General features: G+C 42.9%; 1 protein-coding gene across 1 annotated transcript; it reads left to right on the top strand.

Moving 5' to 3' along the window:
• The first annotated feature begins 2,482 nt into the window (after positions 1 to 2,482).
• On the top strand, positions 2,483 to 13,773 carry LOC146379587 (F-BAR and double SH3 domains protein 2-like). The gene is made up of 7 exons (XM_084940879.1): positions 2,483 to 5,214; positions 6,653 to 6,748; positions 9,677 to 9,860; positions 9,945 to 10,168; positions 10,398 to 10,608; positions 10,696 to 10,760; positions 10,842 to 13,773. Exons 1-7 carry the CDS (start codon positions 5,083 to 5,085, stop codon positions 10,923 to 10,925), a joined length of 996 nt encoding a protein of 331 aa, XP_084797005.1. The 5' UTR covers positions 2,483 to 5,082; the 3' UTR covers positions 10,926 to 13,773.
• Positions 13,774 to 15,000: the final 1,227 nt, after the last annotated feature.

Below are 15,000 nucleotides of genomic sequence, written 5' to 3'. Positions count from 1 at the left end.
CCAGGAACTTGTGAGTTTTGTATGTCCACTCAGGCATCATTCAAACCTGGTCTGTAGGAAGTTCCTGTCAGAAGGAGGGGGCACCGCGAGGGCGTCGAGGGGCGGAAGGCGGTGCCTTAGTGCCTCCCTCCTTCTGACATTGTAAAGGAACCCTAACTTTATTATTTTTTTAATAGTAAGATATATATATATATATATATGTGTGTATGTATGTATGTATGTATCTGTTTTTTGTCCTCAGATGAGGTTTGAAGTGTCTGTGTGGTGCAGCTGGTCTGGTCTGTCTCTGTACAGTCGAGGCTGCACCCACTTATAAAAGGTGGAGGCTCACCAGGACATGCACACCTCACAAGTCCCCGGCTCTCTCGACTCGGTTGAAGACGGGTTTCTTGGAGAAGGGGAGGGCAGTGAGGCACAGTCCCCCGTCCCCCGACGCCCCTCGCGATGCCCCTCCTTCTTCGACTAACCCTCTGCATAGAAGCCGTGAGAGCCAGGAACTTGTGAGTTTTGTATGTCCACTCAGGCATCATTCAAACCTGGTCTGTAGGAAGTTCCTGTCAGAAGGAGGGGGCACCGCGAGGGCGTCGAGGGGCGGAAGGCGGTGCCTTAGTGCCTCCCTCCTTCTGACATTGTAAAGGAACCCTAACTTTATTATTTTTTTGATAGTAAGATATATATATATATGTATGTATATGTTTTTTGTCCTCAGATGAGGTTTGAAGTGTCTGTGTGGTGCAGCTGGTCTGGTCTGTCTCTGTACAGTCGAGGCTGCACCCACTTATAAAAGGTGGAGGCTCACCAGGACTGCACACCTCACAAGTTCCCGGCTCTCTCGACTCGGTTGAAGACGGGTTTCTTGGAGAAGGGGAGGGCAGTGAGGCACAGTCCCCCGTCCCCCGACGCCCCTCGCGATGCCCCTCCTTCTTCGACTAACCCTCTGCAGAGGAGCCGTGAGAGCCAGGAACTTGTGAGTTTTGTATGTCCACTCAGGCATCATTCAAACCTGGTCTGTAGGAAGTTCCTGTCAGAAGGAGGGGGCACCGCGAGGGCGTCGAGGGGCGGAAGGCGGTGCCTTAGTGCCTCCCTCCTTCTGACATTGTAAAGGAACCCTAACTTTATTGTTTTTTTAATAGTAAGATATATATATATATGTATGTATATGTTTTTTGTCCTCAGATGAGGTTTGAAGTGTCTGTGTGGTGCAGCTGGTCTGGTCTGTCTCTGTACAGTCGAGGCTGCACCCACCTATAAAAGGTGGAGGCTCACCAGGACATGCACACCTCACAAGTTCCCGGTTCTCACGACTCGGTTGAAGGCGGGTTTCTTGGAGAAGGGGAGAGCAGTTAGGCACAGTCCCCCGTCCCCCGACGCCCCTCGCGATGCCCCTCCTTCTTCGACTAACCCTCTGCATAGGAGCCGTGAGAGCCAGGAACTTGTGAGTTTTGTATGTCCACTCAGGCATCATTCAAACCTGGTCTGTAGGAAGTTCCTGTCAGAAGGAGGGGGCACCGCGAGGGCGTCGAGGGGCGGAAGGCGGTGCCTTAGTGCCTCCCTCCTTCTGACATTGTAAAGGAACCCTAACTTTATTATTTTTTTAATAGTAAGATATATATATGTATATATATATATAAGTGTGTGTGTATGTATGTATGTATGTATATGTTTTTTGTCCTCAGATGAGGTTTGAAGTGTCTGTGTGGTGCAGCTGGTCTGGTCTGTCTCTGTACAGTCGAGGCTGCACCCACCTATAAAAGGTGGAGGCTCACCAGGACATGCCCACCTCACAAGTTGCCGGCTCTCTCGACTCTGTTGAAGACGGGTTTCTTGGAGAAGGCGAGGGCAGTGAGGCACAGTCCACCGTCCCCCGACGCCCCTCGCGATGCCCCTCCTTCTTCGACTAACCCTCTGCATAGGAGCCGTGAGAGCCAGGAACTTGTGAGTTTTGTATGTCCACTCAGGCATCATTCAAACCTGGTCTGTAGGAAGTTCCTGTCAGAAGGAGGGGGCACCGCGAGGGCGTCGAGGGGCGGAAGGCGGTGCCTTAGTGCCTCCCTCCTTCTGACATTGTAAAGGAACCCTAACTTTATTGTTTTTTTAATAGTAAGATATATATATATATGTATGTATATGTTTTTTGTCCTCAGATGAGGTTTGAAGTGTCTGTGTGGTGCAGCTGGTCTGGTCTGTCTCTGTACAGTCGAGGCTGCACCCACCTATAAAAGGTGGAGGCTCACCAGGACATGCACACCTCACAAGTTCCCGGCTCTCTCGACTCGGTTGAAGGCGGGTTTCTTGGAGAAGGGGAGGGCAGTGAGGCACAGTCCCCCGTCCCCCGTCGCCCCTCGCGATGCCCCTCCTTCTTCGACTAACCCTCTGCATAGGAGCCGTGAGAGCCAGGAACTTGTGAGTTTTGTATGTCCACTCAGGCATCATTCAAACCTGGTCTGTAGGAAGTTCCTGTCAGAAGGAGGGGGCACCGCGAGGGCGTCGAGGGGCGGAAGGCGGTGCCTTAGTGCCTCCCTCCTTCTGACATTGTAAAGGAACCCTAACTTTATTGTTTTTTTAATAGTAAGATATATATATATATGTATGTATATGTTTTTTGTCCTCAAATGAGGTTTGAAGTGTCTGTGTGGTGCAGCTGGTCTGGTCTGTCTCTGTACAGTCGAGGCTGCACCCACCTATAAAAGGTGGAGGCTCACCAGGACATGCACACCTCACAAGTTGCCGGCTCTCTCGACTCGGTTGAAGACGGGTTTCTTGGAGAAGGGGAGGGCAGTGAGGCACAGTCCCCCGTCCCCCGACGCCCCTCGCGATGCCCCTCCTTCTTCGACTAACTCTTTGCATAGGAGCCGTTAGAGCCAGGAACTTGTGAGTTTTGTATGTCCACTCAGGCATCATTCATACCTGGTCTGTAGGAAGTTCCTGTCAGAAGGAGGGGGCACCGCGAGGGCGTCGAGGGGCGGAAGGCGGTGCCTTAGTGCCTCCCTCCTTCTGACATTGTAAAGGAACCCTAACTTTATTATTTTTTTAATAGTAAGTTATATATATATATGTATGTATATGTTTTTTGTCCTCAGATGAGGTTTGAAGTGTCTGTGTGGTGCAGCTGGTCTGGTCTGTCTCTGTACAGTCGAGGCTGCACCCACCTATAAAAGGTGGAGGCTCACCAGGACTGCACACCTCACAAGTTCCCGGCTCTCTCGACTCGGTTGAAGGCGGGTTTCTTTGAGAAGGGGAGGGCAGTGAGGCACAGTCCCCCGTCCCCCGACGCCCCTCGCGATGCCCCTCCTTCTTCGACTAACCCTCTGCAGAGGAGCCGTGAGAGCCAGGAACTTGTGAGTTTTGTATGTCCACTCAGGCATCATTCAAACCTGGTCTGTAGGAAGTTCCTGTCATAAGGAGGATGCACAGTGAACATTATAAGCCCACTCGGCAGCGACAGATGGCCACCCCTTCCTGAGCCTGGTTCTGTCGGAGGTTTCTCCCTGTTAAAAGGGAGTTTTTCCTCCCCACCGTCGCCAAGTGCTTGCTCATAGGGGATTTTTTGGGCTTTTTTTTAAAACCAACCGCTGATAAGTTCACTGGCATCAAGTTTAGGACTCTGCAAATATTTAAATGGATAATTTGTCATCAAGTGAGGAATGATCCATTTAAATCATATTTGAGAGTCACATATATTTGTATATAAATATGATTTGTTGGACAATAAGGCCAATCACAGACTAATTTGGACCATTGGGAAAAATTTAATCAATAAAAAAAATTGTATAAAATGCATGTGTCATTGTTTCATATTGATTTCAAATAACATACCATTTGATTTCAACATATTTTTGTTACACTTGCAGTGGTGTTATTTTGTTATGATCCTGTTCATTTTAAATAGAAATAGAAATGTAAATCATCTAAATAGAAATGGAAAACTAGAAAAATTAAAAATATAGCTTTACTAATCTGAAAGTTATTTGTCATTGGAGCCATCATTCCCACAGTGGAAACACATTATTTCATATTATGTTCAATTCAGTAGTTAAAAGTATCAAATTTAATAATGTCTATTTTTAGTTTACTTTGTTAATAAACACATTTTTTAGTATTTTAGAAACACTAACATCATACATATCCAAATATGAAGCAATGTTTTAACTCCCATTTACATACAGACCTGTGGCCAACTTTATAAACCATTTTGAATTTTTTCCAGCTGAGGCGTTCAAAATAGATATACTTTTGATTGTCACAGTGTTATTTGGCCAGCTGCCTGCCTAATATAACATAACATCACCACAATATTTTACATTAAATGAGGAAATGTATCTTTGTTTCCTCAGCTAAGACTGCTTGGCTGCTGTAGCTTGTGTTTATGTTGAGAGTGACATCTGATTTAAAAGCAAGAAGCAAAAGCCACTGAGCACCATCAGTCAGCACCGAGGCAATGCTACAAATTTAAGGAACGAAGGTCAATTCTTTGTGTGTGTACATGCACAGAGCACATGTGCACACGGTTGTGCAGATTAACTCACAGATGTATATGACAACTCACGTTTGTGGCATTGACATTGTTTTCCAATCTTAAATGTAATACATACATTTCCGTCATTGGCCATAATTCTTGCAAGGAAGGGACTCAAAGGTCACAAGTTATTAAATAAAATTCATTAAACACACCATTAAAAGAAGTTCACTATTCACTCCTTAAACATCATAGCTAGCAGCAGTTATTTATATCTGTGAAAGAGAGAGCTTAATTGTTTAATTAAGCTTGATTGGAATGTCAGCTCCACACTGTGGCTGGTTGATTAAATAAGTTGGGGGAGCAAAAGTAAAATGAGCTACTTGTGGGATACTATTTAACTTGGCTTGGCTTGGCTTGGGTAAGCTGCTCATTTTATGCTCATTTTACTTTTCAGATGGTGTCAAGCCTGGCAGTTTGGTGTAATTGTTAGCCTAGTAATTCATAGTAATATATTTCTCACACACAACCTCAACCTCTGCCTCTCCATGTGAGCAGAGACGCAGCAGCATCTTCTTTCTACAGGAAGCCTGATTAAAATGTGAGGCATTGATACGGTGTACAAGATGAAAGAATATAAAACTGATATTACTAAACCTGATTTCCTTCCATCTATTTTCTGCTGCTTATCTGAGTCCGGTCATGATGCCCAGACGTCCCCCTCCCCAGCCACCTACTCCTGCTCTTCCTGGAGAACAGTGAGCCGCCACTCTGGTGCCTTTCGGTGTAAACGAGTAGCTTTCCAAATAACTCAGCTCTTCATCATGTTTCTAAGGCAGAGCTCAGACATCCTTCAGAAGATGCTCATTTGTGTCAGATTTTAGCCATAGGTAAAGGTATGACTGTAGACTGACGGGTAAATCAACAGGGATCAATACCCTGCTCCTCTTTTTTCCAATACAAGTTCCTCTATCAAATCATTTTTTGACACTTGAGTCAGCAGTCCAAGCAGAGATGTCCAGAAGTTCCTTTTCCCACTTAAGTGGTATTTATGGTCACACAAATGCGTCTGACAACAGACAGGCAGCGAATACTGGGATACCACGGCGAGCCGGCCGAGATGCATAATGTGTCCCAATGTGTCCAGTGTGTGTTTGGTCTGCCCTTACCAGCTCGTCTAGGAGACATCCTGGAGGCCTCCTATTTCAGATGCCAGTCAAACCACCTGCACTGGCTCCTTTCCTTTCTGTGAATGATCACAGTTGAGGAGGAGAAGCTATGCTGTCCCCTGGTATGGTCTCCCCAAGGCAACTGGTTCTTGATGAGGGGCCAAACTTAAGTACAATTCAAAAGACCAAAGTTACTAGCCTGGGACCAGTACTGGGGAGGTTTCTTGTTTTTCCAGAACAGCTGATAGCTGTGCCCCATGAGTTCAGCTTAAAATATCCACACAGGTACTTCGTCCTCCCTCGGGTGGGCAGAGAGCTTTGTGGTCCAGGTGGTGGTCCAGTCCCCGGCTGCTTTAGCTGGCTTTAGAAAAAACCTGAAATTAGAATTAAAACTCTTTGTACCTTCACCTGTGTTACTTACAGTGATATCTTATGTCATTTGTTAACTGTCTCTTTAAGCTTTCAGCAGCTGGAGGGTGAGCGTTTGTTAAAAATAGTCTGTGTGAAAATAGGCAGGCGGTGAACTCGAGCCTGTGATACGTTTTTAATGTCAGGCTGTGACCACAAACACCAGAGTGGTCATCAGCATTCAGATCAGCTGGTAGTAACCAGAAACGGCTTTATGGTCATTCTCTTAATTGTTATTGCCGTTTTCTTTTATTTGACTTGTGTAAAATAATAAAAAGCTGATTTGGGTTCATTTCATAAGCAAATCAAATAACTTAATACAACAGAAATAAACTGACAGAGTAATGGAAAATAAAAAATTATAAATGTGGCCCTAAGCTACACGGATCACTGGCCACAATTCATTCAGCTGGAGGTCTTTTTTTTTTTTTAAAGTTAATTTTAAATAGAAATAAATGTGGGCAAGAAATTAAAACTAAATAGGGAGCAAGCCTGAACCCTAAAGGCTTTACTAAGTGTTAATTATGCAGGTTTAGACATGGGCTGATTTGTAAGCTTGTGATAAACCTTAAATAAGTATATATGTATATTTTTGTCTGTTCCCTTGAAACGCATGCAGGTTCTGCAGGAGTTTCACCAGCAGCTGTTTGTGCAGAAGAACATGGCGTTCCAGCAAGCACCAGACTTCATGTTCCAGCCTGTCGACTCAGACACGGTAAATACTGATGTTTTTCTCTTTTTATTCATTATTAAATGCATAAAATATCACATGCGATTGCTTTTAGTGATTATTGGGGAAAATAAACTCGTATTTATTACGCATGGAATGAAATCCCCAACCTTAAAAATTTAGAACTTAACATGATTTCTCTAAAATGTTCAAGTAAAACTTGAAGAATAATTTTTGAAACTATTAAAATCCAAATCTCAAAGTGTTTGGGTTGCTTTTAATACAAATTTTGTAGCATAAAATAAGGTACGTGTTTGACTAATTTAGTTGGCAGGAGGTGTTGATCAGTTTACTGGAAAATCAATTTCTACAGAAAGGTGAAGTGAAAATGTGGATCCTTCAGGTTTGAACTGCACAGGTTGGAAACCACAGATAAAATGCTGTAATGAAAACAGATCAGAGGAGATTGTTGAGAAGTGGAACAAAGCTCAACAGATGACAGATTCATTTGTTTAGACAACAATCAATACAAAATCAGACGAGTGGAACAAGCAGCTCACGGGCATCCTGAAAGCTGAGCTGGCCGGGCCACGTGGCCACAAAAGCCCGGACTGGACTGGGCTCAGGACCTTGATGCTCAAAGCGGCTTTAGGCAGAGCAGATCCACCATTTTGGTCCAGAGTTAAACATCTCAACAATACCAGATGCAGAAAAGATTTTTGGTTTTTAGACATTCATGATCACTGGATTATGAAGCTTGAGAAGCTGGGGGATGACTTTTCCTCTAAATTGATACACAAGCAGGAAAAAATGTTCAATTTTTTCTAATTTTCTAAAAATTTGTAAGTAACAGACAAAGTAGCTCCATTGTTTGAGTGTCAATAATCTGTCGGCACTGAAATAAACGACTAATTTAAATAGATTTTAATCACAAAAGTGCTGCACACACATTATGGAACAGTCTGGGTAAGAAGTCAAAGCAGGAAACATAATAAGTCCTGCGTGATTGGTCTTTATCTTTGTTAGTCTGAACTATGAGCCTGAAGGCAGAACAGTGAACTCTTGACTTTGTACTGTACTCCTCGCCCTGCACAGGAACTTAGATTATTTCCCATTTTTAGTTTTTATTTACAGATGTGTCGTCTCATTTCCTCACCGTGGGACTATTTCCAGCTCGTGTTTGTTCCGACTTTATCAGACTGTTTATCTTCCTAAACAAATGCACAACCTCTACTTTTAATTTGCACTTCAGTACACACACACACACACATACATATATATATATATATTTATATACACACACACCTTTTAAAAAGCATATCTTAACTAGTCGCTGTCCTAAACACAGAGGAATATCTGCACAATATAATGACATTTTCCATTTTTATTGTTAATGCACACCACGCACTTATTCCTCTGAACTTCACACTTCCAGGAAGTGTAAACAGATAAACGCGTGCTTTAAAGATTGTCTCAGCTCATTGTCCTCACTGCTAAATGACCTGTGATTATAAGACAAGATACAGACACAGTAATCTGGAAAAGACTGTCACTGTTTTCCATTTACTTTTGCTTCCAAGCTCTCGTTTTGTCTTGTGCTTTAAATCAAAGAGTTTCGCCTCGTTTTAGAAGTCCAAACACTTGTTGTTTATTCATCTTGAGCCATAAGGTTATGAAAAGAGACATAGTATCTGCAGTCTTCTTTATCTGTGATTACCTGGTCTATTTCAGTCATTTTAGAGGCCATCAAAATCCATCCGGCAGCATCAGGCAAAATCTACCTAACTGATATCTGACAGATGCCAGCTAGAAGATGATCCTGGTATAAATATGGAGAAGTTTCATTTGCACTCACTTGGTAGCACACATGTTAAGAGCTTTGAGAGTTTTACTCAAAATGCTGTATTCGCCGGTGAATTAATAGAAAACACACAAAACATCCGGCAGCACCGATGTTTGCTTCTGTTTCTCCACATCATAGAGATTAAATTGGTGCAGGATTGCTGTTTGAAACTACTTGAAACAACTCAAAGTTGATTAAAGGAAACAAGATTTTGGCTTTAGATTGTGGCATGTGGGTTAAAGTTGATTATTTGCAGTTTTTTTGTTTGTTTGTTTTTTACCAGAGCTTTAATGTGTTTTTCCAGCCCTGTTAATTTCACATAGATATCTCCTGTACTTATAAAATTATGAATCTTCAAAAGCGCAGTTGAAAAAGTTTTACATTTCAACCCACCACTATGCACTTTCTGCGCCTATAATTCCTAAAAATGTACTAAAGTTATTACACATATATATTCAGCTGATTGTAACGGGGTCATGTGGGGTCATGTGTGTGTGGAATGACCCAGGATTTTTATTTTATAAAACACCCGCAGGTCTTAACCTCCCTTTCTACATGATAGCCCTGTGCAACAGGTCATGTAACATGTAACAGGCCTTTAAAGTTAGGTAAGAAGTTTACAGAAAATCAAATGCTGCTGTTCACCTCATGATTGCCACAATATGGCTGGTGAAATGATGCTGCTGAGATAACTTTCCAGAGTTGCTAAATTCTTCCTTCCTTCCTTCTTTGCTTCCCTCCGACTGTTTTGCATCTGTTACGCTCTCAGCTTTATGGATTTCTCAGTTCAACTTGACTGCCTGGATTGTTTTTCAGTGCCAGTTCAGGTCTGAAACCTCTGCTGTGGTCAAAATCTGCCCTGGGAGCTGCACTTTAGGTGACAAAAGTAAATATGCGTATATAAAATACACATCCTAAACTCCTTTACGAGTCCCATTGCTGACATGGGTGCAATTCAGGTGCAATATTTTATGTATATTTACTTAGGTGATTATCTTTTCATACAGATATAGTGTTTTAATGGGGTATTTATTTTAATGAATATAATCATACATAAAAATGTGAGCAATATCATTTATATAGATCTGTTTTAGTGCTGTGATGGCTGTGTGCATTGTCTGTGTTTCCAGGCCAGAAACCGTAGCGGACAGGTGGGCTACGTCCCAGAGAAATACCTGCAGCTGCCCTCCTCCAACAGCCTGCTGAGCATGCTGCAGTCGCTGGCCGCGCTGGACGCCCGATCCCATTCCTCCAGCAACTCCACCGAACCTGAAACCGAACTCCCAACCGGCTCCGTCAACGGAGACTCCAGTGGTGAGATCCGCCTCCACCAGATAATATCGGAGTTTTGATTTCCTGCTTTGTTTAATACCCTCGTTGCCACTGTCTGTGTTGCAGTTTCATTCGCAAAGGCTTTGTACGACTACGCGGGACAAACGGAAGATGAGCTGTCGTACCCAGAAGGCGCCATCATCCGCATCCTGAGCAGAGAGACCCACGAGGACGATGGCTTCTGGGAGGGCGAGTTTAACGGCGTTGTTGGTGTGTTCCCCGCAGTTCTTGCGGAGGATCTCACCGTGACCAGCGAGAATGGAGATGGGCAAAGAGACGGCAGCGCACAGGTAGGCTCACGCTGACTTAAATTTCATGTTCTACACAATTAAAGTTCTTCTGGTTGAACGCACACACACTGTGTCCCCCCCTGGATCAGCTGCCTCTACATCAGCGCAGTACAAATCTACTGTAGCAACTTATTTGTGACACTAAGTCCTGTGTTGTTAAATAATTTATTTCTTTTTATTTTATATAAAATGTTAAAGTTTGCACACCTGTCCACTGTTTGTGTTGAAGGCTTCCCCGTCCACACTCTCTCAGTGCGACCGCTCCCCTCGTGGTCCCTTCCAGCCGGGACCTCTCCACAGCAGCCCCCTTCAGACCCCCACCGTGTCCTCTCCAGTGTCGAGTCCCTGCAGCGCCACAGCCTCTCCCATTGGCCGACCACCCTCCTATCACAACGGACACCACAGACCGCCGCCGGCTCCACACAAAAGCCCCTTTCACAGTAAGAATCTCTGGTTTGTCTGTGAGTGGTTATCTGTAAGAAAAAAGGCCGGTGTGAATAATAATCTGCCTCCTCTGCCCTCTTCAGGTCCAGCACAAAGCTCCCCCCAACCCCCCAAATACCCGGAGAGCGGCGGTGGCACCATCCGACCCGTGAGTAAAACCTTCTGTGGTGACGTAAATGACAGCAGACTTTTTTATCTTCATTTTAACTGAGCCGGTGGATTTTTACAGGTACGTGCCGCACCTCCGCCCCCGAAGCAGCATCCTCGTGGGCAGGTGAAGCGGCGAGAGGAGGTTGAGATCACACTGGTGTGAAGGCGGCACCCCCTCGAGCAGGGACTCGTAAAAACACTCCCAAAGGAAACCCAAGGAAACTTAAAAACTCCTGAAGACGCCTGGAGACGGAAGAAGCCCCCCCCCACTCGGAGAAGGAACACCGCTGCGCCTTTTTCTTTTAACTTCCCGTTCAGTGTTCTCGTTTCTCAACACTACTTTACCCAGAGTTTGTACAAGGCTTCATTCTCACCCCCGAACGGTTAATAAGGTGATAACGAGCAAAAGAAGTTGATAGAAAAGTTAGCATCATTTTATCCGTTAGTAAAAATCAGTGTGTTTGGACTCGCTGGCTGATATTTTAGGGAGTCGAGCTCATTCGTTCCCTTGCAGAGAGCTCAGTGTGGTATCATTCATCAGTTCGAGCGGCCAGTTTGGTTCTAAAGAACATGCAGCTGACTGAATGAGGCGTTTCATGATATTTAACGCACCGACAGCATAAAACAGAGTCGTTAGCTGATGAGCAGACCCTGGATTTTCTGTTGTTTGAGACTCGGTCATAGCAGCGTTTCATGTTAAAGTAAAACATGTTAGACTGGACTGACCTTGACCTTTGAGAGGTCAAACTGAAGGAAGCGTTTGTGTTTTACCTTCATTTTTCTGTTTATGAACAAAGACACGAGTCTGCAGAACATATCGTCGATCAGGCCTGTGTTCCCTAGATTTAGACACATTTCACACCCCTTCAGTGAGTCTTGATGATTTCAGCTGTGTTCTGAAATGAGAAACTGAACCCTTGAACACATCAGGGAACTGTTCACAGAGGTCCCAGAGACCTCTATAGGACCAGAAGTCTTTTACAGACGCAGGGGTCGCCCCCTGGTGGCCTGTAAATAGAGTACAGGGTTTTTTTTGTTTCTTCACTTTTCCAACCTGGCAGCTGTGTCAATGTTCTGATGTCTGTGGTCCTTTTTGGCAGTGACGTCATTCCCGAGTTTGTGCATTCCAGCAGGAAAGTCAGAAAAGCAAAGTAAGATGGGATTTATTTTAGCTGCAGCACGTTCATTGATAGAATGTGGTAAGTGCTTAGCGTGTGGCTTATATCATGAGTCACAAATACAGGTGAGTGACAGAGCAGATTATGTTTATGTTCTCTGTCACCATCTTGGATTGTTGAGGCTGCTCTGACTTTCCAAGAAGGAAATACTAGTTGAGGGGGAGTTCCAGATGAAAATTACTACTGGGAGCTCAGGAATTCCCGACTTCCGACTCAATCTGGAATGCACCGTAAGCCAAGGGCCAACAAGACAACAGCAGATATTTTGACGTCGCCCCCTGGTGACAGGACAAGGTTACAGCACCATTGTACAACCACACCGCTGCCTTCAGTGACCTTGCTTTTTAGGTGTAACCACTTTTCTGTATCTCTGTTGACACTTAATCGCAAAAAAAAATGTTGTTTGAAGTCAAAATACAAAGAAATTGTGAGCAGTAATGGGCAAAAATAGTCTGATAATCGCTAATCACATCATCAGCAAACCATAAATCAATTTTCTGTTTTCACCTGAGCGATCTTTAGGCTGCCCGTGCTCCACACGGGTATTGCGCATGTTTTCACTTCTTTTTTGGCTTCATTAGTCGATTATGTTTAAGATAAACTGCCTCCTGGCTCCGGTTTCACATTAAAGTCTCTGCAAGAAAACAGATAAGTTCTTCCTTCAGCTCGTCGGAAAACATCACTTCTAACTGATCGTGTTATGGATGCCTTAGCTGCAGAATTTCTCCTCGTTTATGGATTGAAGAAAGAATTTTTTATGTTATAGTTATGATTTCGCCCCCGTTGTGTCTCACGTCGTAGCTCTTTGTTACCACCATCAGATTCACGTCTATGCAACAGAGCTGCACTTGTGAGCAAACCAAAAGTCTCCAAAAGAGGCTGGTCCTCTCCGCCGACACACGTGACCGCTCGCGGTTACACAAACAAGGGAAAAGTGGCAATTTTTACCTGTGATTGTTTTGGATCCCTTATCTTTTTTTCCCCTTCTAATGTTTAGGAAAAGTTTAAAGTGGGAAACATAGCACGTAAACACACAAACACACAGTCTAACTCTTTTGTTTTTATGTTGCATAATACAGAAAAGGAGGACAGTTTACACTGAGCATGTGCAGTTTAAAGATGCCTTTTATTTTTAAGGAGGAAACCATCCTGAGCTGCTAGCTGTCCAGTTTAAAATCTATAGTGAAACACTTTCTGATGTCTTCTTATTCCTTTTCAGTATTGTGGATGTTTTGTTCAATATTTCCTGTTTGATGTTTGTTTACCAGCCGTATTGGTATCAATACTTCCTGTTATTTAGCCGTAAATAGCCATTGTAGTGTCTTTGATTGAGATATGACTTATCGATCGTATTGATAGTTTACGGAGAGCTTAGAGATGGATATCTGTGCAAGTAATGGCACAGCTTTTTTCCCCTTTTTTGTTTTTAGAATTAGGATTTTAAGAAAACAAAAACAATTAAACTGTAGCTGAATCTGATCAGAGGAAAAGAGGTATCCGTCAGCCGTGACGCTGCGTTCTCGTTGATCTCCTTGAGATCTGAATGACATCAAACTTATTTTTGAAGTTTGCATTTACCCTGTTGTATTAAAAGAATAACTAAAGTTTCTTTTCCATTCCAGAATTTTTTGTTAACCTGTTTACTGGTCTTGATTATGCATCAAGTCAGAATCTGAAATTCATTTTTTTTAAAAAGGACGTAAAAACTCCCACGTTTTACAGCGTCGGCTATGCGGAGGCTGCCAGGCGTCGTATTTACACACCCATGGATGTTTAACTGTATTTATTGTGTACAAATAAATGTGAAATAAAGATAGCTTAAATGGAACAAGACTCTGTTTTAACTCTTAATTCCTGCATCCACCTGTTTAAAATATATTATTTTAAAATAATGTGTTACATGACTACACAGAAGGATGTTTCAGCTCAGTATATAGCAAATATAAATAATTCTTAATTTTAAAATAAACATTAATCTGATTATTAAAAAAATTATTGGACAAAAAGTACATGGAAAAAAGAACTCTGTGAAATGGAAAAAATAAAGTTCAATATCTTGAAAATCAAATAGAATACAAGCTTTGTTTTCTTCTTTGTTTTCTGTATTTATCTGTTTGTATAAGACAAACAGTTTATCATAAGTAACTGAAAGTCTTTCGGCTCTTTGAAGAAAAACTGATGGGATCCAACAAATAAACATAACTAAAAACTGCAGCCTCAAAAGTAAAACTCATTTGTTGCTGATAACGAACGCAAATCCAAAGTGTTGTTGTTCCCACCCCAGAGCAGCAGGTGGCAGCAGCACGATACAAAGGAACTGTACTGTACTGGGATTTGTGTTCGTTTATTTTATTTTTTTCCAAAAAAAGAAGCCGTTTTTAACGTAAACTGTTGATTAAAGAGTTTTTTGTTGCAGTTTGACCTTCAGCTGAACTTAATGTTGGGTTTCTATTGATTTTAGAGAAGCTATTCGCTGAGAGGTTGTCATAATTCATGCATGAAAGGGTTAAAACTTATCCTTTGTTTCATTTTTTAGTGAAACTCTGGTAGAGTAGCTTTGAAACTGATAATTCAGCATATACTAAAAAATAAAAGCCTTTTCTTACAGTATATTTGTGTGTATTTTATTTTGCAATATTTCTAATTACCACACTTAAAAGTGAACAGCCTGTAATGCTATCATGACTCATCACTCAGATGCGTTTTCAAACGAAAACGCATCTTTTTCTCTCCGTTTTAGCCTTCCGTCCACACTGAGACAGCGTTTTCGGTCAAGGAAAACGCAGCGTTTTGAAAACGCTCTCCAAAGCGTATACATTTGACGCCGTTTTCGCGTAGCATTGTGGAAAGCGAACTGGAGCCTTTTTAAAAACAATGATTATGTAGTGGGTCAGGGCTGCTCGGGGTTCTGTTTGTACAGTTATGTTTTGTTTATGTTGCCATAGTGACAGGTGACGCCCTCTCGCTGCGACGGTGTGTCCTTCCGGGGTCAGAGGGCGCCCTGTGTTGTTGTTGTTGTTGCCGCGCTAAGCAGTTAGCTAGCGGCAGTGTTCTTCTGCA

Source organism: Perissodus microlepis, chromosome 10 (assembly GCF_051167445.1).
Source record: "Perissodus microlepis isolate ML-2025 ecotype Zambia chromosome 10, ASM5116744v1, whole genome shotgun sequence".
Taxonomy (NCBI): domain Eukaryota; kingdom Metazoa; phylum Chordata; class Actinopteri; order Cichliformes; family Cichlidae; genus Perissodus; species Perissodus microlepis.
The sequence above is the reverse complement of the archived record's forward strand: the minus strand, read 5'-3'. Positions and strand labels throughout refer to the sequence as shown.

Coding starts and splice junctions, on each gene's coding strand:
- LOC146379587 (XM_084940879.1), top strand. CDS start 5,083: ATGAAAGAATATAAAACTGATATTACTAAACCTGATTTCCTTCCATCT. Junction 6,749..9,676: donor AGCCTGTCGACTCAGACACG/GTAAATACTGAT, acceptor CTGTGTTTCCAG/GCCAGAAACCGTAGCGGACA. Junction 10,169..10,397: donor AAAGAGACGGCAGCGCACAG/GTAGGCTCACGC, acceptor TTTGTGTTGAAG/GCTTCCCCGTCCACACTCTC.